The 24,597-nt window shown below is 36.3% G+C and overlaps 1 protein-coding gene across 2 annotated transcripts in view; it reads left to right on the top strand.

Moving 5' to 3' along the window:
* The first annotated feature begins 10,479 nt into the window (after positions 1-10,479).
* The window catches only part of LOC306873153 (cilia- and flagella-associated protein 58-like), a 99,316-nt gene continuing 85,198 nt past the window's right edge, over positions 10,480-24,597 (top strand). Inside the window, exons 1-8 of one of the 2 annotated variants that reach the window (XM_079422233.1) lie at positions 10,480-10,665; positions 13,894-14,154; positions 14,305-14,453; positions 14,671-14,827; positions 15,469-15,663; positions 16,007-16,144; positions 18,504-18,663; positions 24,100-24,182. In XM_079422233.1, the coding sequence (XP_079278359.1) occupies positions 14,044-14,154; positions 14,305-14,453; positions 14,671-14,827; positions 15,469-15,663; positions 16,007-16,144; positions 18,504-18,663; positions 24,100-24,182 (993 nt within the window). In that variant the 5' untranslated portion in view covers positions 10,480-10,665; positions 13,894-14,043. Of the gene's footprint in view, positions 10,666-12,717; positions 12,881-13,893; positions 14,155-14,304; positions 14,454-14,670; positions 14,828-15,468; positions 15,664-16,006; positions 16,145-18,503; positions 18,664-24,099; positions 24,183-24,597 lie in introns of those variants that run through there. The other variant, XM_079422232.1, reaches the window with a different exon arrangement.

Genomic DNA, 24,597 nt, shown 5'->3' with positions numbered 1-24,597 from the left:
TAACTTAAAAAAAACTGAGGAAACCCATGATAATACTCTGTTTATTATTAATAAACGCGCTACACAGTTCTGTCACCTGCCACTTTAAATGCTCAAGCTCTCTAAAGTCTAAAGTCTCTAAAGGTGGATTCTGAATGGCTGTCAATGTTTTTATTGTTCATCAAAAAATTATTCTGAAAATTATTCCAACAATATTGCTCATCTAGAGTTACAGTTATAGTTGTGGTGTACTTATATACTTAGTTATCTTTATAGTTGTTAAACAGTCATTTATTGTAAAAGAAAAAGCCAGTTATCAGTAAATGCTGTGCAGAACGCTAGTATTCAAATTTGAACATAACTTATAAGACTAGCAGTGTTTGCGAAAATAGGAAAACTCATAACTATCTAACATTTTTGATTAATCTTACTTACGCACTGTAGTTTGCTTATGATAAATGAGACCTGTGTTCTGCTGACATTCAGAGCTCTTCTTTACAAACAGTCAAAGCTACTTTTTGGCTTCTGAAAGAGCTTGTTGCAGCCAGGGGGTCAGATCAGTGCTGCTTTTAAGGGCTCTTTAATCATATTGTCAGGTTCCTCAGTTGAGTCAGTTCCCACCGTTACTCATAGCCACGGCTTCACAAATATAAACTCATGTATCATCTGTCTGGACCCAGGCTCAGAGGAATGAACAATGATTGTTCTGTCTTTATATATCTAATTATAGATTTCAAAACACAAAGTTTGTAAAAGGTCCAGCAAAACTGGGGATCAAGATGTTTCACCTTTGGAGCTACCATTTGTTGTGCCACTTGTTGTGTACATCTACTTTCTACTTCCAGTCCGCTAAAGCCTAGAAAACAAAACTTTTTTTGTAAAGAAGACTCTTATGCTCATCAAGGATGTATTTGTTTGATCAAAAATACAGTAAAAACAGTAATAATGTGAAATATTTTTACAATTTAAAACAATGGTGCCAACTTTTTTGAGAAATGTAGCAGGCATCAAATTTGAAATGAGCTCATTTTGTGCAAAATTTTTTAAAATTAGTCCGTTTAAACATTTATGTTATCTATGTTCTATTGTGAATAAAATATTGGCTCATGTGATTTGAAATTCTTTTGGTTTTCATTTTATTCAAATTTAAATAACGACCCAACATTTCAGGAATTTGGGTTGTAGGATTCTTTATGTTTATATATATATATGTAAAGGCTATAGATAAAGGTTTGGAAAGACTTTTTGGTTTAAGCATGCTCAAGCTTTATTTTATATACTCATAATATTATATGTACCGACCATGAATGTAACAGAGATTGGGATTTTTTTTTTTTACGTCAAGAGAATGTCTAAAAGGGAACATCAAAATATTATTTAGGAAGTTAGCATGTTGATAGTTTTAATTTTGAATTACGCCGCATTTCCATTCTCTTCAAAATGTTATGCCACCATGACTGTAATTGACCTGAAAAAAGGTGAGAAGACCTGAAATGGCGGCCCATATTGCCCTCAGCGATGCTAACACGTATTTGCACTGCATTCTGACACATTTCAGAATTCAACAACATGTTAAATAGAGCTTGTATAGCTAGCAGCATTTACATTTGTGTACTCGCATTGTATGTTTTGGGCCTAAAGCTGCACACTCAGACACCCAGTCAAAGGCCTGTGAAAGAACACAGGCATTTGATTTTTTTTGTTTTTGTTTTTAGTCAGTATGAGTCAAGAACACATTTTTGTCTCTCTGCCTAAATCTTTCTTTCTCTGTCCTTGTCTTGTTCATCTTTCATTTTAACCACTTTTTATCTAGTTATACTGAGGCTTTCATGTGCCTGTCTATTTGCTCACAGCACTCACATACAATAATACATGACATGAATGACTTTGTTCTGGTCTGAGATAATTTTCTTTTTTAACAGCGTAAAAAGGAAAACTCACCATCTATATTCTTAATCTTGATAAATTCGTTTTGCAGAACAGAATGTGCTCTTCATGTGGAAAGGGAAATGGGACTCCATAAGGGTCAGTATGCAAGATGTATTTTTAATGCATAAAGTCAATAAGTCATGCTAATAACTTCATGACATGCTACAGTAATATCCACAAGGCATTGCTTTTTGAATCACCTCACCTATAGCTATTAGATCACATTATACATTTGGTAAAATGTTTGCATAATGTAAGGTGCAGACACACAATCAACCATTGTTTTTCATTGTTATCTGATTGTACCTGGAACTGAAACTGAAAATGTATCTCATATAGCAACTGTTGTCTTTAGTTTAGACAATTTGGTTTAAAACAATATGCGTTTTGAAAAGTGCTTTAGTAAATCGAAAGGACTATTGTACTGTTTCCATGAGCAGCAGATGGTACAGTTCCGTTTTATTGTGGGAAAATTGGATCATCTTTAACTGACACAGTCACATGACCAGACTGTGTTTTTAGAGGGTTGTTTTTCTTTTGCGCAAGCTAAGATAAAACTGACAAGCTAAGATAAAACTGACAAGTTAATAGTGCCATGATAACACCACACCCATAATAATTACACTGCATAGGCAAAGAGACACGTCTAACATGTTGTGTGTGTGTGTACATGTATGTTTCAGCGTGTGTGCGGTTATGTGGTATGTACATTATATACAGTACAGTACTTTTCATCTTGAGACATTACAAAGAATCAATCAATCACCTGTCAAAGAACAAATCACACAAATCACACTCCTATGCGCTAACATAAGCTGGACAAATATAGTGCAGTCTTGTGCAGCCACACCTTCTGCTTGTAATATACACATGTAAGGTCCGGTTTGTTCTGACCATAAACTTTTTTTTGACTGACATATAAAGTGACTAAATGCATTTTGTATTGTTTTATGAGTAAGCTTATATGATGATAGATTTTAACACAGTAAGAGTGTGGACAAATTAATGAGTGTGTTATTGTTACATAAAACTATTAAAAACATTTGAAACAATCTAAACAAAGAAATGTTTAAAATATTAGATGAACTGATAACAGATGAAATAAAAATATAAACATTAGAAGAAAACCTACATTTAAAAAGCTTGAATGGCAGCTAACTGAAATGAAATAAGTACTAAAATGGAAATAAATTTAAAACTAAAATGAATGAATGGATGAATGAATCAATCAATAAAAACAAATAAATAAAAAACTGAAAATATAAACATAAAAGCTAAAATATGAATGAATTCTGTAATAGTATATAAATAATATCCAAATATCACTGCAGTGGTGTAACTTAAAAACTGTAAAATGTGTATTGACTTTGGGTTTAAAAATTCTGTGCATCTAAAAAGCTAATAAATAAAGACATAACACAGAAAACAAAGCATAGTATGCAATTCTGCAAATGAATGGTTACCTGTATAACATATACTATATTTCAAAGCTTGAGTGCCACAAATCTGACAAACCTTGGCAACCATCAGTAAATTAACTGTTAAAAAATCGCCACCAACCTGACAAACTTTGGCAACCCATCAGTAAATTAATTGTCAAAAATATGCCACCAATTTGACAAACTTAGACAACCCATCGATAAATTGTCAAAAATGGTATTATTCTTAAAATGCAAGCAGATTTTTTATTATTTTTTAATTGATTGATTGACTGACTGACTGACTGATTGCCAAATAACTGTAATTATTACAAACTAATTTGCTATGCTGTTGTTTCATGAGTATGGCCCAATGAATCAATGCAGGCACCTTGTAAACACAAACATGGACTGTTGTTGTGTCATCTCAGACTCTGAGACTGAGAAAAACATGATGCACTTCAGCACTGAATACAATTATTGTCAAAAGATATATGTCCTGACTCACCGGTGCAACTCTGTTTATGTAATATCAGACGAAAAAGCTTAATTAGATGACTGATTCTATTTGGAAGCTCTTTTTTTAACACGTGTTTGTGTCTTTCAGAGTACTGCAGTGACCTCAGAGCTTTTATATCACTAGCTGTGAGAAACAGAGGCCTATTTTCATACCCGTTCTGGGTTTCTGTGAGGTAATGGCAAGAGAAATGGAGGGTGAACTGTGTTGCGTAACAGCTTTAAGGACAGAAATATACAATAAAACCCTAGTGTGCAACTACTGCACATGGTGCACATTTAACCTCTACAGGAATTTCTCAGACTGGCTTTTATTGATGTGGAATTATTATGCTTTTTGTTCTTTTCATTAGTTTTTACATTTAATTAAAAATTCCCTATTTTTCCACCCCAAAAAAATTGTTTTACAAATACACAGTAAAAATGATAAAAAATGAAATAAAACAAAGATTATTGAAGTAGTTCACAAGAAAATATTATTTCAGTTTTTCTACTTCAAAATTTTCTTTGTAACTACTTGTGAAATGTACTATCAATTTCTGAAAGAAAATTGTTTCTACATCAATTTTTCCCAGTGTGTTTAAAATGATTTCACCACCAATTTGAACCAATTTTAATGTGTGTTCATATTTGAGATGTAGTACCTCTCTGGGGGATATTGCAACACTATGACCTTACTAGTCTATACTTTTATTATTAGCACATATAGCACAGATTTCTCAGTTAACAGATATAGTAGATTTGTTGTAGTCTGTGAATTGTGAAGAAAATGTAATAAAAACTGGTTAAAATGAAAATTGCTTTTGCAACATTATTGCATTCGTGCCAATAAGATTTTATGAAAATTACTAGGTTCACCTTTATAGAAGAAATCACAGTGAGTCAGGGATAAAGCATTCCAATCTCAACACTCTGAATGCTGAACACTCAGTTTGTGTGTAACTGGTGTCTGCAATGCTACGCAATCACTAAACAAACATCATTTCCGTAATGAGGAGAGGGTCAAGTAGTGATTAGTTGAAATTCCTCTGCTTACAGTTAAGGCAACCTGAATGAGAGCAGTCTGGACGCAGTGAAAGTCAGGCTAGCCATGTGTATTGCAAGATTTCAGCTCATGAACATAGTGGAAATGTTAAATGTTCCCATCAATAGCCTTGGGCTCCACAATCAGGTCTGCTGATTAATGGTCCCGAGCTGCCAATAGATCTGTGGGCTGTTTTCTTTGGGATGAAAAACGCCTTGGTCTTCGATGAGAACTTTATTTAAGAGTACCTGCTAAGTTATACTGTAACTAACCAGCTAGGCCCATGTACACAAAGAGAGAGCAATAGAACACACAAAAATTAGCTTCATCCTTCATTAATGCTTGCTAGGGTTCTCTCAAAGTGATTACATTAGAATAGAATGGAACATTAGAATATAAATTAATTCATATAATTTTCAGAGAACATGCAAGAGTAGCATTCCATTCCCATAATGTTTGGAAAATTAGAATGGAATGTTCCCTTAATGTTAGAAGAACCAAAATGAATAAATTTAACAGAAACATTAGCAAAACACTCTCTGAACATTTTATACGTTTAGCTATTGCTCAAGCAAGAACTTAAATTGTTTGGCTCAAGGAGAGATAATTTATTAGTTTTCTAAGTCATGAGATTGGTGCTGTGCAAGGCAGATGATGATACAGTTGGAAAAATCCCCAAATCCACCCTAGCTTTGAGGAAGCAAGTTTTGCATGGGTAACTTTTCCATGAACATTTTTCTCTTTCTTTCTTTCTTTCTTTCTTTCTTTCTTTCTTTCTTTCTTTCTTTCTTTCTTTCTTTCTTTCTTTCTTTCTTTCTTTCTTTCTTTCTTTCTTTATTTCTTTCTTTCTTTCTTTCTTTCTTTCCTTCTTATTGTCTATTAAATGAGAGTCAATGGGGTCCAATCCAATGTTGTTTGGAGCCCAGTATTCTTCAAAATAAACAATTTTATGTTCCACAAAGTCATGTAGATTTAGAATATTGTGCGGGGAAAAAATGACGATTGAACTATCCCTTTGATATCATCAGTATTAAACCATTCTTTCAGATTTAAGATCAGTTAAATTGCCTTGCACAGGAGTTCATTTCACATATCAGGCAATTCTGTGCACCTTTTCAATGCTTAATAAACCACAAAAAGCCTTTGAGCTATTAACAACTCTCTGTGAGTCTGACCTTTTTAATTTGTCTGGGGCCTATCAGGCAGCTGTCAGAAATGAGCCGTGAGCCATATTCATTCAGTTCACAGCAGATTACTGTGATTTTTTTTCTTCCCCACCTTTTTTTCTTTTTCTTTTCCATGTTAAAAAGTGACTTCAAATGTACCGGAACTAAACTGTTGTTCCCAAAGGAAACCTTCATCTGTGAATATCTTTACATTTTATATATAAAATGTTGGTTTGTGTCTTTATGTGTGTGTGTGTGTGCATGTGTCCTCTATTCAAATGTGTGTGTGGGCTTGTACAGCATGTTAAAAAAGCAATCTGCAACATAATCTCCCTGATGGCCTCCTTCTGCCTTACAAACTTTGAATCACATGATTATGAATGCAACATGCAATGAGTGAGTTTTGCCAGCATTAGTGGAGTTTGAGCTTAGACATAGATATCCAAGTGAGCAATGTCATGTTGGCTGTCACTGGCTGTGATTAGAATATCAGCTGCTATTATACATACACACACACACACACACACACACACACACACACACACACACATACACGTATAGTATGCTGTTCCCAATTGAACCAATGTTCACAGAGAAGATAGATCAGAAAATATCACACGTGAGAATAGAACTAGCATCAAATCATGTGCACGAACCGCTAGATCACAGGACTAACTAGAGCTGCACTATTTTAGATGTGTCCTCCCACCCACCCAGACAACTAAATAAACATGTAGGCTATATGTAATCACGAATAGACAAAAACATGCAGAGACATCAACACATCTGCATACAAATCACACACAAACACAAATCTTCCCTCGTCCCTCAAGGCTCACATTTTCTGGACCAGTTACTGTGCTCCTGTTCTCACATCCCCTCCCTTCATAAAGCCATGAATCATCTCATATCTCCCTGTTGTGTGCTTGTGCAGATACACTTCATATGCAGACACACATTTACATCAAATTCATATTAAGTGCAACATGTTGCGGTGAGTCATTTGGCCAGAAATAGACTTGATGTCTCTGGTGTCAGTGGGACCAATTGCTATGGAAATGAAACATTTTATCCGGATCATTTATGATGAGAAACAAAGAGGCTTGAAATGTAATATCTCTCCTCCAGAGAAAGGGAAATTTGACTTTAACAGAGTGGAATAAGAAGGAAATGGGGACAGTTCAGTCCCATTATAATAAAAAATTAAACAGGTTTCTTTTCGCTGTTTCAATTAAAAATTAGGTTCTAAGAAATAATCTTGCCAGAGCTGGGTAGTAACGGATTACATGTAATCTGGATACGTAATCAGATTCCAAAAAATATTCCATGGTAAAATTCCATGGTCTTACTCAGTCAATATTAAAGATTTCAAGGTTACATTTTCACAGAATGTTCTTTACCTTATGAAGGATGATTTTATGTAAAAAACAGTAAAAAAAACTTAGTTTTCACAGCCAGGGCCACATTTTCTTCAATATGGTGTAATATTATCCTATTTAAATCAATGTGATACACAAGTTAGGTCAACAGTAATCTAAAAGTAATCTAAAAGTAGTTTATATTACCTAAAATGTGTAATGTATTGGATTACACAACTAGCTACAATTTTTGTCATGTAATTTGGAACCTACCCAGCTCTGAATCTTGCGTGCTGCATTTCTGGTGCAAAACAAGCGGTACAAATACACACATGTATAAGAACCTAACCCTCTCAGCCTGTTATCTTATAATACCGAGGGACAATTGCCATGGTAACGGTTTACATGCTATCCCCTGTTGTCAAGGAGATCTCGTCTGACAGGATAATGGGTTCCACTGTCCTTTCTGCCTCTCGTTACAATTCATCACAAGAGTGCATGCATGCAAACACGTAATCAGGAAATTTGTCAGCAAATGGCCTCGCTATTTACTCTATCAGTTTAATTATGTGTGTGCTTCCTGATAAACACCTAAAAAAAGCGCTTTGATTCACCTTTAGCATAATCTGTGTGAAAATAACCTCGCATTTTCGTTGTGCCTTCCTGTAATGATAACGAAAGGAAAGTCATTAGAAGAGAAAACCCGGCTTATGTGCTCTCCTGTTCTGTTTTATATCAATTACAAATCACTACATTTTCAAATCATTTGTGTCACCCTTTGATTGTTGTTGCTGGCCCTGTGGTGCCCACGATAAATGCGCCGGAGTGCCTTGTCATTGGCACAGATAATTAAAGCCCCCTTCAGCACGTCTTTATTGGAATATAATGGCTTTTTTTTGCTAATGAGGGGCGCAATTATATCTGCACTGGCATAATCTTCATAATCAGATGCTCTGTTATGCATGAATCAGAAGAGCTTTGAAACAGAACAGAATCTCAAAAATTACCTCCATCGCCGCAAACCTCCTATGCAACACCACTAGGAGTTGGAGAGGGGTTCAGGAGAGGCTTACATAAAATAATGTTTCTGAAGGACATTCGGTCAGAGAAAGTGAGACTGTTAAACTTTTAACCTGGTGAACCGGGCCTAGTTGAACTTCCGCACAGACAGAGAAAATGGATCAACGTAATAGCTCGGACTTCTGAATTGCTCTCATAATTTATAACTTGGGTCACGCTGTACAGTACAATAATCACACGCATAGTACAGTGTGTATTTACAAGTAAATGATGAGTAATATGAATGAGCATGATGTCCTGAGTGTAATTGCGCATTGTTGTTGTTATGACTGTAATAATTAATTACAGTATTGTGATGAGTAACTGATGAGTGGACAAAGTAAAGTTTCACTATTTGCTTTCACCCATAAGAAGCTGATGAATGTGGCACAAGAGAAAGACCTTCAGCACCCACATTAATTCAACGGTTATGAGAAATATCATAATCAGCATGTTCCACAGACACAAAAAGTAAAAATTACTCTATTGGTGCAGAATGATTAACTTTAGAATAGACAGAAAAAGAAAATGTCTTATTTACATTTATTCATTTAGCTGACGCTTTTATCCAAAGCGACTTACAAATGATGTTTTATTAACAAGGTTCGGGAGGAGCGCGTCAGATACTTAGCTTAATTAACACAGGAGGTTCCCACTCAGTTAATCAATGTTCGGCTACAAATACAGCTGACTTACCTCTGTTCATTCGACGGATAATCAGCATCCCTCCTCCACCCCTTCTCCACTCAAGAAGGTATCACTAGAGTTCTCACCACACTATGGGGGGGTACTCTGGGTTCGGGCCATTCCTGAGCCCGGAGCCCTTCCCCAGGACAGCACGCCAACTCATTACCATACACGCCAAATACGCATTAACTTACTCGTGCTAAATATATGTAAGTGTGAACTCGTGAATTGCTATATATGTCAGAGGTCGCACGCCTCTGGAGCAACTAGGGGGTTAAGTGTCTTGCTCAGGGACACATTGGTGTCTCACAGTGGATTCGAACCCGGGTCTCTCACACCAAAGGCATGTGTCTTATCCACTGCACCATCACCACCACCTTTTCCTTAAAAAATAAATAAATCATGAGCTGGTTACTCTGATTTAGAACATGCTATTAGTTAAAGAATTAGTTCACTTCCAGAATAAAAATTCCTGATGATTTACTCACCCCAATGTATACCCTTAAAGACACTTATGCCTCGACTGGGATCGTGAAGAGCCCTTTGAAGCTGCACTGAAACTGCAATTTGAACCTTTGGCCACCACTGAAGTCCATTATATGGAGAGAAATCCTGGAATGTTTTACTCAAATCCCTTAAATTATTTTCTTTTCGACTGAATAAAGAAAAAACATGAACATCTTGGATGACATGGGGGTGAGAGAGTTTTCAGGAAATTTTTATTCTGGAAGTGAACTAATCCTTTAACTTGGCCCAACTAGTAGATCATTAAGATGGAACATCAACATGGAGTCAACTATTGTAGCTAACTTGGACCAGCTAAAAACCACATTCCAAAATATAGAGACTAGTTCAAGTTTGATTTTTGAGTAGTACAAATCCAATACATTTGAACACATATATGCATTTGACTGACTCTTTTTTTTCCAAAGTAATTTTTCCCGGGAATCGAACCCATGACCAGTAGTGTGTTTAGGTACCACAGAATTGCATGATTTCTACCCCATCCAAACACTAACCCCCCACCCCATAAACGCGATTTCTACCGAGGGGAACCCCCCAGGGAGCGCTTGCTTAGGGCCCCAAAAACTCTAAACACGCACGATCTTGGCTCCATGCTCTACTGTTTGAACTACAGAAATAGTAGAATAAAATCCAATAACAAAGTACTAACCTTTATGTGAGTTTGGAAGTCTTTGAAATCTGTTCTGCTGTCCCCTGTGCAGTGCTCTGATCTCGGACACGCTGTTGCCCATGACTGCTGGTGCTGCTGATCTCCAGATGTTGCACTATAACTCCTTATAGTGCCTCTCTTGATCTGTTGTTGCTGTTATGTCCGTGACAAGTCGGGTGTGAACCGATTACAGATCCACAAGTTTTTCTCTGCTCGGTGAACTGTCATTGAAAACCATCAGCTGCCCAAACGCGCCCAAGCTGCAGGTGGGAAGACGCGCGTTTGCGCTTTGGGAATACGCACAAAAAGGCACTGAGGGAGGTTTGCAATGAACGAAATCGGATCATTTTAGCAGGTCAGCTCAATTTGATTTGCTAACTTCTTCCCTCAGATATTTGTTTTGTTATCCTGCTCTGGTGAGTTTTTGACGCACGCCGTTATCGGGGATTTAACGCGCATCTGTCGCGCCTGCTTCTACTTTAGATTAGATCAAATATACCTAGCTACTGCCTCAACCATCAGCATAAAGTATCCTCGTAAGTATATATTCCACTCACCTATGCAATTTGACTACTACTGGATGCTGTCGTTTAAATAGGGAAGCCAACCAATCAAAACTTCTGTATATGAACACTATTTGGAGATCAAACTTAAAAAGCTCAGGTGCAGACGCACGAACTGATGACAGTGTGTCACTTATTGGCGTCAGTGACTCAACATTGCTTCAGGATAATACGAACATAACATACAAGGGAGATCCAGAACAGGGAACAGCCAAAACACCCCGTAATAGTCACTCAAAATGACACATTCACATGTCTTCTTCTTTTAAGCTGTTTCAAGTATTGATGGACGTTAATATGGAATGTGTCTAAAATTAGAAACAAATGATCAACAATAATCATTATTATTATCATAATCATCATAATCATCATCATCATCATAACAATAATAAAAAGTAGTAGTAGTAGTAGTGTCCAGTACATGGGGCTTTATTATAGTTAAACCAACCAAACATATAAATAATATATTCAAGTCATACAATATTATTTATTATTATTCTTCCATATAAGGCCAGCAATTTTTTCAGAAAATGCTAACACATTTAGGCTAGACACAATCTAAAAGTGACTTAACAGGTCTTTAGGAACTTCCACACCTCTCGTTGCGTAATTCAGCATGGCTAGGGACATTGAAGAGTAATTATAAATGATTAATCACATATCCATATTATGTAATTAGGTTAGGTTGCTTATCTGAGTACATGTGCTGCAGATTTGGGATGACTCGCAGAGAGGATTTGTCCCAGGTAAAACTGACACGTGTGTCTCATACTGAGAGCTTTCGAGGTATAATAAAATGCCAGAAATGTCACTGTGAAATGGAATAGTTTTGGTTTGTGATGGACTGCTGATAAAGTTTTATGCTTTCAGTTTTGGGTGTGAAAAATGAACACAGTACACACTGTGTTGCGTGTGTATATATATATACTGTATATATATATTATTTTATTTTTGAGACAGTGGTTTAATTATATGCAAAACATATATAAAATCTATATTTTGAATCAATCAATCAATCAATCAATCAATCAATCAATCAATCAGGTAGACATAGGCCTATATATATTTTTTTTCAATCCATGCTATATCACTTTTTTTTTTTTTTTTTTTAAGTATAGTACTATTATAGATGGTTTGTTACCAGCCCTAACTAACTTGGCCACGATGACCATATATGTTCAGCATAGTGTGCCTAAAAAATAAAAAAAGATCAGTAAATATCAAAGCTCCAGCTGTTAAAATACATGTTCATATAAGCTCAATAAAGTTCGATGACTATCAGAACAGTTTTAAAAGTGTCCACCTTTACAGCCGGTATTAGAACATATCCTTACTAATAACGGTACATGCTTTATTCCATAATAAATAAAAAAATCCATATAAGTTTTAAGTAGGTGATTTCTATTCTGTTAGATGTTGAAGTGTGATGATCCACTATTACGATGTCAGAGAAATTAAAACTTTTCCAGAATGACAGTGTCCTTGTGCAATTATTAATGCCAGTTTAATGACCATTTTTAAAGTGCAGTTGGTCATACTACTCATTTGTCCCACATTTGCTGAACTCACACTATGTTATACATATGTTTAATGGAACTGACAGCTGATAAGCATTTTTCACTGCTCTTTATTACAAGGCGTTGCACTGTGTAAAGCTGCCACCTAGTGTAAAGTACAACACAAACAAAGCCGGATGCATGCACTAAAACATTGATGAACCATATATATTATTTACTCATTATTATCTTAATTGCAAAGTGTCTTCTCTCTGTATAATATAATCTCCATAGTATTTAGGAGCGCTCAATCAATTCGCGAGGCCCCCAGAAGTGCTCAGCTGGTCTAGGTTGCCAGGCAACGAGGACGCGTATCCCTGGTGACAAAAACAGTGTAGTGCGTTTTGTTAAAGCAAAACACGGATATTATGTGTGTTACTGTGTTCACTAAATATAACACAACAACATCTTGCTGAGTTTTAGAGAGGAAGGACAAACGACCACAATGGAGGTATGTTGATCTGTGGAGTCACTACTAAATCTTAGAATACGACACAGCTAAAATGTAGTGTTTGAGATGCTAATTACTAACTTAAGTTAGTTATTAGCATTTCAAACACTACATTTTTGCTGTGGTCCCAGTGAAATATTTTCAATATTTATTACATTACACTATATCCTGAAGCATTTCAGTATTTCGAGGTGTTAGAGTAAAGTGAACAGTCACGTTTTTAAAGTAGGCTACAGTCTGTGCTAACGTAAATGAAATAGCTGGAATATACGCTAAATATAATTGTATTAAGATAAATACGAAAATACAAACAAATAAAACTGCTACGTTTTATGGAACCTCGCTTTACAAGTCTTTTCCAGTTTGATAAGGTGATTTGTTTAGAAGTAGGCAACATTTTGTACGATTGTCAACATTGTTGTAAACATTAACAACTTGGTTTATGGTTTCAGGTGGTGGGACAGATATTTGTAATTCTATTTGAAATAACATTATCAGAAAGTGTCCCATTTAATAACACAAGGATAAAAGCACTTATTCATTTATACAGCAGAAATTGCAAATTGAAAGTAACAGTTCTACCCCCCCCCCCCCCCCCCCCTCCAGTTATTGCTTTTTCTGCCAAAAAATGCCTTAGGCTTTTTTACCCCATCAGTCTTTTGTAAAATTTTTGATTGCTGGGAGATCTAATTATTTGAAGGAATGATTGACCGCAATCGATATTTAGATGGATTAGACAAAGCTTCAGTGAATGATTCCTTTAATATTTTTCTGTGATGGACTCTCCAACAGCTGTATAAAAACCACTACCTGCGGCCTCCTTTTTGTTCTTTGTGTTTGATTGCAATATTTCAGTATGCTATCAGCAGTGCTACTGTACGCTTGCAGACTGTTACAAATCTGCCAGACTCTCTTCAACTCTTTCACACTCAACATTTAGATTGTCAGCATAGGTCCTAATTTATCAGGAAACATCTTGTAATATCACTTACTGTACATTTTCGGATTTTTAGACTGAGGACAGCACTTTTGAAACCTTGGAAAAAGAGATCCAGGAGGTTTTAAATGAGTTATTAGGAGACGAAAAATTTGAGAAGTTTCGTGTGGAATATGAGAAGGTCGCCAAAGCTCTACAGAAGTCCCACGAGAACGAAAAGAGACTGATGTCCAAATGCAGGGAGCTGAATGCAGAGATAATGTCCAACTCTGTCAAAGTATCCACAGCCATGAAACTAGCCGATGAAGACCAAGCCACAATCAACTCCCTTAAAATGGTACGTTAGCCTGAAATTACTGCACTCTATAATGGATGTTGTGCTCATTGTGTCTTCAGAATTAAACATGATGACCTCTGCACGTTGTCCTCATATTAGACCAAAATTATTTGCCCTAGCAAATTATCTGTTTATTTTACTGTTGACTAGGAAATTGACAAGGCCTGGAAAATGGTTGAAGCTTCACATGCAAAGGAGTTGCAGTCAAAAGAAACAATCCAGAAACTAAAGGAGGAAATAACCGGTCTCAACAAGCTCATTGAAAAAGGAGCTGGAGTCTCTGAGGGCCAAGAATACAGGTGCAAAAATACAACTTTATATTCAGCCTATTAGTTTTTCTTTTGATTCTGGTAGAATAGAGGCATCTTACAGGTTTTCTTTTTGTAAAATGTATTTTTATTCATAACTGTGTGCTTGTGGTATATGCTACGTAATGGCCTTCAGAGGACCTTTTTGAGGTGTTCTGGTGAGGATGAAGAACAAAGCTTGTTCACAAACCTTTTCGAATGCGTCTAGCGTTGGCGATCTGTTAAAGATCAAAGAGGAACTGACCAAGCAGAGAGACAAGCTGCTGTCAGAGGTGGTGGCACTCCGGGAGAACCTTACTAAAGCCACTGATGCTCAGCAGGAGATAGAGGCTGAGAAGAACAATGCGATGGACACAATTGCTCAGGTATAACATAACTGGGTCTTGTGATAACATTACGTGAGTGTGCAGAGTACAAACGCAAGTACAAGAAAATGCAAAAACATGAATTCAAAAATATAATTGGCTCATTTTATCACTGGCATCAATATTAGCAGTGCAATTTTGAAAACGTTTGAAGGATAAATGAAAGCATTTTTGTCTCAAATGTCCATCTGTGTCAGATATGCATTGAAATATTTGAAATATGGTGTGAGGTGAATGTTAATCTTCAAATGTATAAGAATTTCTAGCAGTTCTTGTCTTGTATCTTTGTATATTGTGAGAAATGGAACATAAACCCTGTGAATGTGCCACTTAAACTTGTACATTAGGATGGATTTGATTCCTTTGTCACCTCCCTGACAAAATAAACTAGCTTAAAGTGTTTGCTGTGAATAGCACAGTAAGAAAATCAGTAAGTGGTCTGACAAACCACTTTAAACTCTGAATGTTTTCCATTTAGAAGTGCCTCCAAAAGTTAAAGCGGTGAAAAGGTTGAAAGTAATGGTCATTTGTAGACACTAGATGCTGCTATAGATAGATAGATAGATAGATAGATAGATAGATAGATAGATAGTAGGGACAATTTATGCCATTTGGAACAAAACTGTCTCTCTCTCACACAGCTCCAGCAGGACATCCAGGTGCGTCAGAATGAGATTCATCGGGAAACCAGGAGGAAGGAGAAGTTGGAAAAAGAAGTGAAGCAGCTTCAAACTGACCTGGAGTCCAAACAATCTGACATTAAATCACTGACTCAGCAGAGTCAGCGTCTGCAGGAAGACCAGCAGAAACTGGAACAACAGCTTCAGGAACACAAAGTAAGAAACTCTGATCTAGGGTCAGTGGGTGGAGGAGTGATATAAAGTATCATGAAATTGAATGTTACGGCATCCTAGTTCATTTGAACTGCCTTAACCCTAACAGAAAACTTTCCTGATTAAACTTAATGTAAAATGTATAAAAGTTGTAAAGGTATCTGTATTTTTCAACTTTATGAACAGCGTTTCCATTTGAGAATCTTTCTAGAGCATGGGTTTGTCAAATTTAGCTAATATCTGAAGACATTTCTTCAACTATTTTGTCATACAGAATAGCTAGGTTGGGATCAAACGTATACACAAATGCAGAACTTGTGAAAGTAATTTGTATTCTTTCTGACAGATTATAAATGAGAAAACCAGTAAAGAAATGGAACAACTCCATCATCGAAACACTAAACTTCAGCAGGATTATGAACACAACGGCATGAGCCTAGAGCAACTCTCCCAACAGAACCAACAGCGAGCATCCGACCTGAAGGTACACACACACACACACAGAACTGTTGGTTTTTGTGGTTTATGGGGACTCTCCATAGGCATAATGGTTTTTATACTGAACAAACTATGTGTGCTATTGCCCTACACCAACCCTACACCTAAACGTAGCCCTCACAGGAGACTTTGTGCATTTTTAGATTTTCAAAAAAACATCATTTAGTATGTTTTTTAAGCCTTTTGAATTACGGGGACATAGGCAGTGTCCTCATAAACCACCTTCATATTGTAATACCTGTCATACCCATGTCATTATACAAATTTGTGTCCTCATAAACCACATAAACATGCACGCACACACACACACACACACACACACACACACACTCACACACTCACACACAGAGACAGACAGACAGACACATATTTAATTATCTAACTAAATAAGGGCATACTATGGGCTAATTATAAGAACTATAACCTAACCTCTAACCATTTTTATATACTTTTCATTTTTTACAACTATTTATATATATTTTAAATAATTTATTTATAAATTGATTTGTTTTCCAAATGAAGATGCCCCAAAATGGGATTTTGCAGTTTTAGGTTTTTAATACAGAATTTTTTAGAATTTATTAATCTGTTTTTCCCAGTGTAGATCATTGATTGGTTCCAGATATTGTAGGTAATTTTTAAATTTTAATTACATATACTTTTGTATATGTTTTGCATTTTATATTTGAGGCCAGAATTTCCCCCAAAAGAGGATTTTAACTAACTGAATTAAAGTCTGGGGACAATTTGATCTCTATGGTATCCTTATAGTACTTCACCTCATTCCTAGAGAGGAATGTACACATCTCTAACCCACAGTACTTGGCAATCAATTCTAGACATTAAAATGTAGGTGCACAGACTACACACACACAAACCTACAGATCTATGGAGCTGCCCTCTTTAAATCTGACAAAATCATCTCGCTCTTATATAATTAGAGCTCTAGAGGACGAAGGTTTCCGTTCCGCTTCCTCTCCCGTCAGACTAGTGATGGATCTTTCCTGCTTGAAACTTCCGTCAGGCTTCCAACTGAGTCACTGTGGGGGTTAATACAGCAAATGTTACATTTAATGAAATGCCCTGTATTCTCTTTGTTCTGACTTGTATTCTAGTGGCTTGAGTCTGATGGGAGATCATTGGGATGAATGCACCTCTCTGCAGGATATACTGAAGCTGTATAGTTAGGCATTCTGTTTAATAGGGATATGTCTTTTGTAGTGTAGTATTATTGACCAATATGGCAACAAAAATACAAATTCTGTTTCACACATACTGACCGAACACGGGAGGCTTTCCATCTATCTTCATTATCTGCAGCACTCTTGAGAGAGAGGCAAAGTCAACCTGCGCAACGGTTCAGCAAACTAGATTCCCATTTCTAATTTACTGCACCCTGTTTGTAGTGTTGGCACTCCCAGCTCGCCCTATGAGTCAGTGTGAATGATTAATGATCGCAAACCTCATGTTGGCCACAAGAGGGCACAGTTTCAGCATCCTAGAGCACTCTTGCTCCTAATACATGTACATGTGTACAGCTTATACTCTGCAATTATCATCTTGTGTATCTATTGGCATTTATATTAGTCAATTAGTCAGTTATTCAATTCACAGTGATGATATAAACACGTAATCCACACAGTGCACACTTCAAGTCCACAGAAGCATAATATTTTTAATGTACACTGCATTCATTATTTAAGGTTAATATAAATTAATACTTTTTTTCCCAACATGCATTCGTTAAATTGATGAAGTGTAATGAAGAGTTTTCTGTGACAATAAAGACTGGAGTAATGGCTGCTTGAAAATCAGCTTTGTGTCACAGGAATAAATTACATTTTAAAATCGAAAATGTTCTAAATTACATATAATAAATAGGAAAAGGTATTTTAAATATGACTGTTTTTACTGTATTTTTGATCAAATAAATGCAGCCTTGGTGAGCATGAGAGACTTCTTTCAAAAACATTAAACCTTTTACCGACCCCAAACTTTTGAATGGTAGTGTATATATTTGATTTATGAGTATTTACAGGTTTTCTGGATGAGCCTGGTTGTTTTTAACAACACTGTAAAAAAAAAAAGAAAAAAAGTTGAGCAAACTTAAAAATTTAAGGCAACCAACTTCAGCAGATTTTTGAGGTTTCTCAACTTAGTTTTTAGGAAATTTCTGAGTTTTCTCAACTTCTTGTTTTAAGTTTAAGCAAAAACTCAAAAATCTCCTACAAAAATAAGTTGAGAAAACTCAAAAACATTTTTTTTACAGTGTAGTGATGACTAGTTTGGGCTTCACATGTACACATACAGACATACACTAATACCTCATGTCCTTTGTGGTTCAGATGAAAGAAGAGGAAGTAACCCAGCTGAAACAGGAGATCACTAAACTTACCAAAATGAGAGAGGGGGTGCAGAGGAGACTCAGACAGATGGAGGAACAGAAAGTTGAGGTGGAGAACCAAAGAGAAACACTCAAGAATCAGATCACTGGACTAGAGAGAGGCAAGAACACACACATACACACGCACACACACTTACCCACAGTTGAACTCTACAGCATAAATTTATTATTTAAATTTGTATGAATATGAAATGCCACTGTAGTAAAATGAATTTCCACGTTCATATAGCATAATTACTCATTGAATTCTAAATGATCTTTACCACAAGTACCAGTGTACTGTACTGTCCAGCCTACATTATTTATTTCCGTGCAGGGTCTAATTTATTTAAAGGAGTCAGTTCATGGACAGTAGAACTTTGGTCACATTGGTCATAACGTATCACTAAGAAATGTTTCTTGAGCATATTAGAATGATTTCTGAAGGATCATGTGACACTGAAGACTGACTGCTGAAAATACAGCTTTGTCATGTAATAATGAAAATATATTAAAATATAAAGTTATTTTAAATTCTATTAATATTGCACAATATTTCTCTTTTGCTGCTTGTTTCATCAAATATAATACTAGTATATTTGGGCAGCTTTGATTGGGGTGACAACCTGCACAAAGAGAGGTTGCAAAATGGACAATTTAAAACTATATTATAATGTTTTTAGAAAAAGAAACATTGACTAACATTATCAAGAAGACTTGAGTTAAGACTTTTCTTTTCCACATCTGTTCAAAAGCCATCATCTTCCTTTCTTTGTTCTCTTTCTTTTTTTCTAAATAGAGGTAATACGTTTTGAAGGAACATAGAGCTGAGAGTAATTACATTCAAACAATGAATACATCTAATTTAATTTTTTTTTTCTTGATTGACCTCTTTACACTGCTCTCCACATGTCTGATTTTCATTTCCACTGGCACATACTGTCCTGTTCATCTCCTGTTATTCCCTGCTGATTTGAAAATCTAGATTTGGATTTTGGTAAGATAAATGATAGCTTCATTGTCCCTCTCATTGTCTCAGATTGTGTCTTTTTTTTTTTTAAACACTGACTTCTCACATTCATTGGCTCTCTTTCTGACTCCACAAATTTTAATCAATGCCTAGTAGGGATCTGAACGTTTCTCCATCAACAGTCGGTTCACCCCTAAACTGTTGCTTACCAGACACAAGCTTCTCGTTATTATAGTGGTATACAGTTAAGCTTGTTTGTGACAAACTACTTTAAAGTTGTTTTAATGGGCAATTTATTTTTTACATATGTAACTATCAGAAGGTACTGTATATATATTATTTTTTAATCAGAACAGTATTTATCTGGAACATAAAACAATAACGATCTCAATTAGGGCGACAACTTTAACTTGAACAAATAAGTTTGCACAAAATAAAACGTGAAGATACACTTTAATATAACTGAGCTGGAAAACTAAAGATGACCAACAGCATGTTACAAAAGAAAAATGCTGCACAGGGACTCTTTCCTCTGTAAATACATGAATCTTTTCTTCATATGAATCTGATTCATTAAAAAGAACCACACTTCTGGCACTATATTTTACACACTTTATTATATAATACTATATAAGTCATATAACCCTGTAGCCCAAGACTGGTTGCCCACTGAAGCTAAGCAGGGTTGAGCCTGGTCAGTACCTGGATGGGAGACCTCCTGGGAAAACTAGGTTGCTGTTGGAAGAGGTGTTAGTGAGGCCAGCAGGGGGTGCTCACCCTGTGGTCTGTGTGGGTCCTAACACCCCAGTATAGTGACGGGGACACTATACTGTCAAAAAAAGCACCGTCTTTCGGATGAGATGTTAAACCGAGGTCCTGACTCTCTGTGGTCATTAAAAATCCCAGGATGTCTTTCGAAAAGAGTAGAGGTGTAACCTCGGCATCCTGGCCAAATTTCCCCATTGGTCTCTGACCATCATGGCCTCCTAATCATCCCCTTACACTGATTGGCTTCATCACTCTGTCTCCTCTCCACCAGTAAGCTGGTGTGTGGTGGGCGTTCTGGCGCACTATGGCTGCCATCGCATCATCCAGGTGGATGCTGCACACTGGTGGTGGACGAGGAGACACCACCCCTCACAATGTAGAGCGCTTTGAGTGCTTAGAGAAGCAGAAAAGCGCTATATAAATGTAATTAATTATTATATAGTAAAGTGTTTGATTATTGTTACATTATTGTATCGGTGTGTTTATCTCTAACCTGCATGCACAGTACAATGTGACAAATCATCACATTGTAAAAAAAAAAACTCGAAACTTTCTGTTTCAGAGAATATTTAGACATTCCAGATCTGCGTGGTAGTGCAAGCTTCATAAAAATTGGGATTAATTGAAAGTTTCACTTTTAAATCATGTCTGATTATCAATACACTTTATCTCCTCAGGGCATCCACCTGTAAATAATTGTGTATTTTTTGCAAATTTTAAAGATACAGGATACCAATTAATTTGTGTGCTAATTCTGAAAATGTTGGTAATGAAATTAACAGTATCTGACACTGAGGTGATTTCTTGAAGGACGTGATTTTATATTTTGCTGAATTCTGCCAGACCGAGGCAGTCTCATGCCTTCAATCCAAAATACCAGCCAATCACAAAGTCACACAATGACTAAGAACCAAAGAGTGTTTTCGACTGGCTAAAAAAAAATCTCTTTTATGTTGTTTAGAGGGTCTAGGGCTGTCACAGAGAGAAGTGTGATATACCTACTGTATTTCTGTTACGTTGTAGCCTTAAAAACACATACATCACACTCACGTAATGCTTGATTTTATTTGTCAATAAAACATTGACATGTGTGACACAGTAGCTCATGTCAAACCTGTCCATTTACAGCTAAATTACAAATATTTCCTTGCACACCCCCAAAGTGTGTGTGTGTGTGTGTGTGTGTGTGTGTGTGTAGCAGTTCCAGAGTCTTTAGGGAAAGGAAACATTGGACTCTGGGGTGATAAAGTGACCTTAGTCTCTATGTCTGATTCATGTTCAGAGCTTAGACTGCTTATCTGGAGGCATAAAACGGTTTGTTTATTTGTGCTTTGTAAGGTTGAACAGGGGTGATATAACAAAATAATAAAAAAGGGGAATGAATGGAGTGAAATGGCATTAACTATCAAAATCAGTTTGAAAAGCAATGTTTACAGGATCACGCAGGATCATATTGTAAATCAGTGGGTTGTGATCCAAAAATGGGTCGCAGGTCTGTTCTAAAAATGTTGTGTAGGGGCAAAAGAAGAAAATAATGCAGATAATAAAATGCATCTAACTGTATAATTGTGTATAGGACAGACAAATAAATGGGTCTGTCAAATTTTAAAAGGCTTAACAAATCTATTGTTGTGCACCTCAAAGGCAAATGTATCACTTATGTATATAAAGCAAAAGCAAAACCATTTGAAAACCACCATTCGAGAGGTCCACGTGCTTATATGTTTAAAAGTTGTGGAAATTTTTAATCTTCTGGTGGTTTGTGTTTTAAAATCTGAGATGCACACCTGCGGTGAATGACACATGATCTGAATCTGTTCTTTGACAGATTGGTCCCTCTTCTCTTGCTTCTCCCCTCCACCTGCTCATTCCGTCTTTCCTCTTCCAACCACTATGACCTCTCAACAACACCAGCATCCATTACCCTGATGATACCCATGATCTGTCCATCCCAGCTGAGCATGTGAAGATAGATTTCTCAGGAGACTCAGGAGGAAAGGCAGTGGATCCTAATGGCTTCAGCTGTGTCTGATGGGCTAGATAGCGTATAATGGTAAAGATCTAGTCTGGTAACCGGAATGCTGCAGGTTGAGCCGTCAGCGTTGAGTCATTGAACACAGTACTTAGGTTGCTGCAGTGGGACTGTCCCTGTAATGCTGGTCACTTTAAATCAAAGCACTGGCTAAATGACGAGGTCTGTGGAGTGTCGGTGCTTAACCTTAGTCTTATCTTCACACCATACAGTCTGCACTGCTCAGGGAAACCCTAGGGTCAGTGTTGCTGGACACTTCTGTCAGTCTCATCAATTATTGACTATCAGACCTGTAATCCAGAGAGCTTTGTCTGAGTAGGTTGTGTTAGTAGAATTGCAGCACAAAAGACCGTCCTTTTGCTGTTCTTTGATGTGAATGTAAACATTCAAGCTATTTTTTAATGTGGCTGTTTCATGATGTTCTATGGCTGGAAACTGTTTCTTGTGCTCTGTGTTTAGGAATCTATACAGTGGATCTACAAAGCTGGTTTTGCTTCAAGACTTTTGAATCAAGATTTTGTACTGGACATGAAGTGGCGTTTCAACATTGTACCAGAATGCCTGAATATACAATAAAAAAATAAAATAAAATAAAATAATAATAATACAAAAATAACTAAATACAATATACATTATAATTATATTAATATTTGTTAATATGATCATGAAATATAGGATCAATAATATTCACAATACAGTGTATAAAATAATAATTTTTAAAATAATTTAAATTATTATTAATACAGCATCAGAAAATTTGAACAGGACATTTTCTATTTTAAATGTCTCCTGAATTCAGTTGGTTTCATGCCTTTTGGCATGTAACTTGAAAATGTTGTCATCTGCCTATTTTATTAAATGAGATAAATTTGTGCCAAAACAAAAGTTTATTGGACGCACAGCCTTTGATGTTAACAACAAAAGAGAAAAAAGTTTTCTCCTCCCCTTTAACAGTTGTTATGGCTATTAATTTTGCTGCCTTATCTATTGCATGGTTAATTACTTCTTATTATTTGCATTTAGCATGTTTTTCTCTGTTGTCCTGTGATCCAATTAACACACAACTGTGTGTGTGGAAGCTTCATGAAACGACAAAAACAAAACCTTCTTACTCTGTGCTTAATTTATCGCAGTGTCCTTGATCCCATCTGTGCAGTTTGACAAATGATCAGACTTGTCATCAAGCCAGTAATTTATAAAGAAATCCTCATATTAGTGAAAGTCTCCAGGCTCTGATTGGACGGTTCGAACGGAGGGTGTTTGACGGCTGATGGATGGAGCCAGAGCCCTGTTGTCAACTTAATCAGGGTTTCCACGGTGATGGATGTTGTCATCTTAATCAGGGTTGGCTGGGAGATTGATGAGATGGGCTGTGACAGCAGGGTCAGTGAGCTGGCCGTCCGAGGAGAAGAGGAGGCGGGGTCATGCGAGGACAGAACATGGAATGGCCATTTCACATGACAGCGCAGCCCCACAATGTCCACTCATGCACGCCTGCTTGCTGACGGCCGAGACACTGTTTCGCTCATTCCCGCTCTTTCTTTTAGTCTCTTCGTGTCCCAGTTCTCTTTTCTACCTTCTTATGCCTGCAGCCGTATAATGGGCTTTATGAATTGTGTAATTATTTTATGTAGGTCCTTCACAGACTGTGGAAAGTGCTTCTGAAAACAACCCTATTAGCAGAAAGCCTTTCAAAAAGAAAAGTAACAATTAGTACTATATCCCGCTGGCTTTGAAAGAAGAACTAAAAAATTAAATAATAAGCGCTTCATTTTCTGTTTTTCTTAGAAATGGAGACTGCAAAAAAGCAGATGGATATAGACAAGAAGACTATAGATGAACTGGTGCGTGAGAGGGACATCCTGAATAAGGTGTGTGTGGACACGTGTTTCTAACTCATTTCGAATGATTTTCCCAAGAATATGTCTTGAAAACGACCTCTTATACAATGTACAAAATGTAATAAAACCACCTTAAAGAAATGCACCTATAAGGAAAACATAAAGCGACAAAACAATGTTCGTCTATAGGGCCGTCAGTTGAATACATTCATACATACATACACACATATATATATCATTTTATTAATACAATTTAGTTTATTTTGATTATTTGTGTTTAATGAATTCAATTATAAATCAATTCATTATTAAAATTAATCACACACATAAAAAGCCCCTAAAATATAGATTTATTTATTTGGGTTATTATTTAATACAAAATAAATTAAACATATATAATAATATAAATAAACAGAGTTTTTAGGGGCTTTTTATGTGTGTTATT

Source organism: Barbus barbus, assembly GCF_936440315.1.
Source record: "Barbus barbus genome assembly, chromosome: 7".
Lineage (NCBI taxonomy): Eukaryota > Metazoa > Chordata > Actinopteri > Cypriniformes > Cyprinidae > Barbus > Barbus barbus.
This window is presented reverse-complemented; position numbering and strand designations above follow the sequence as displayed.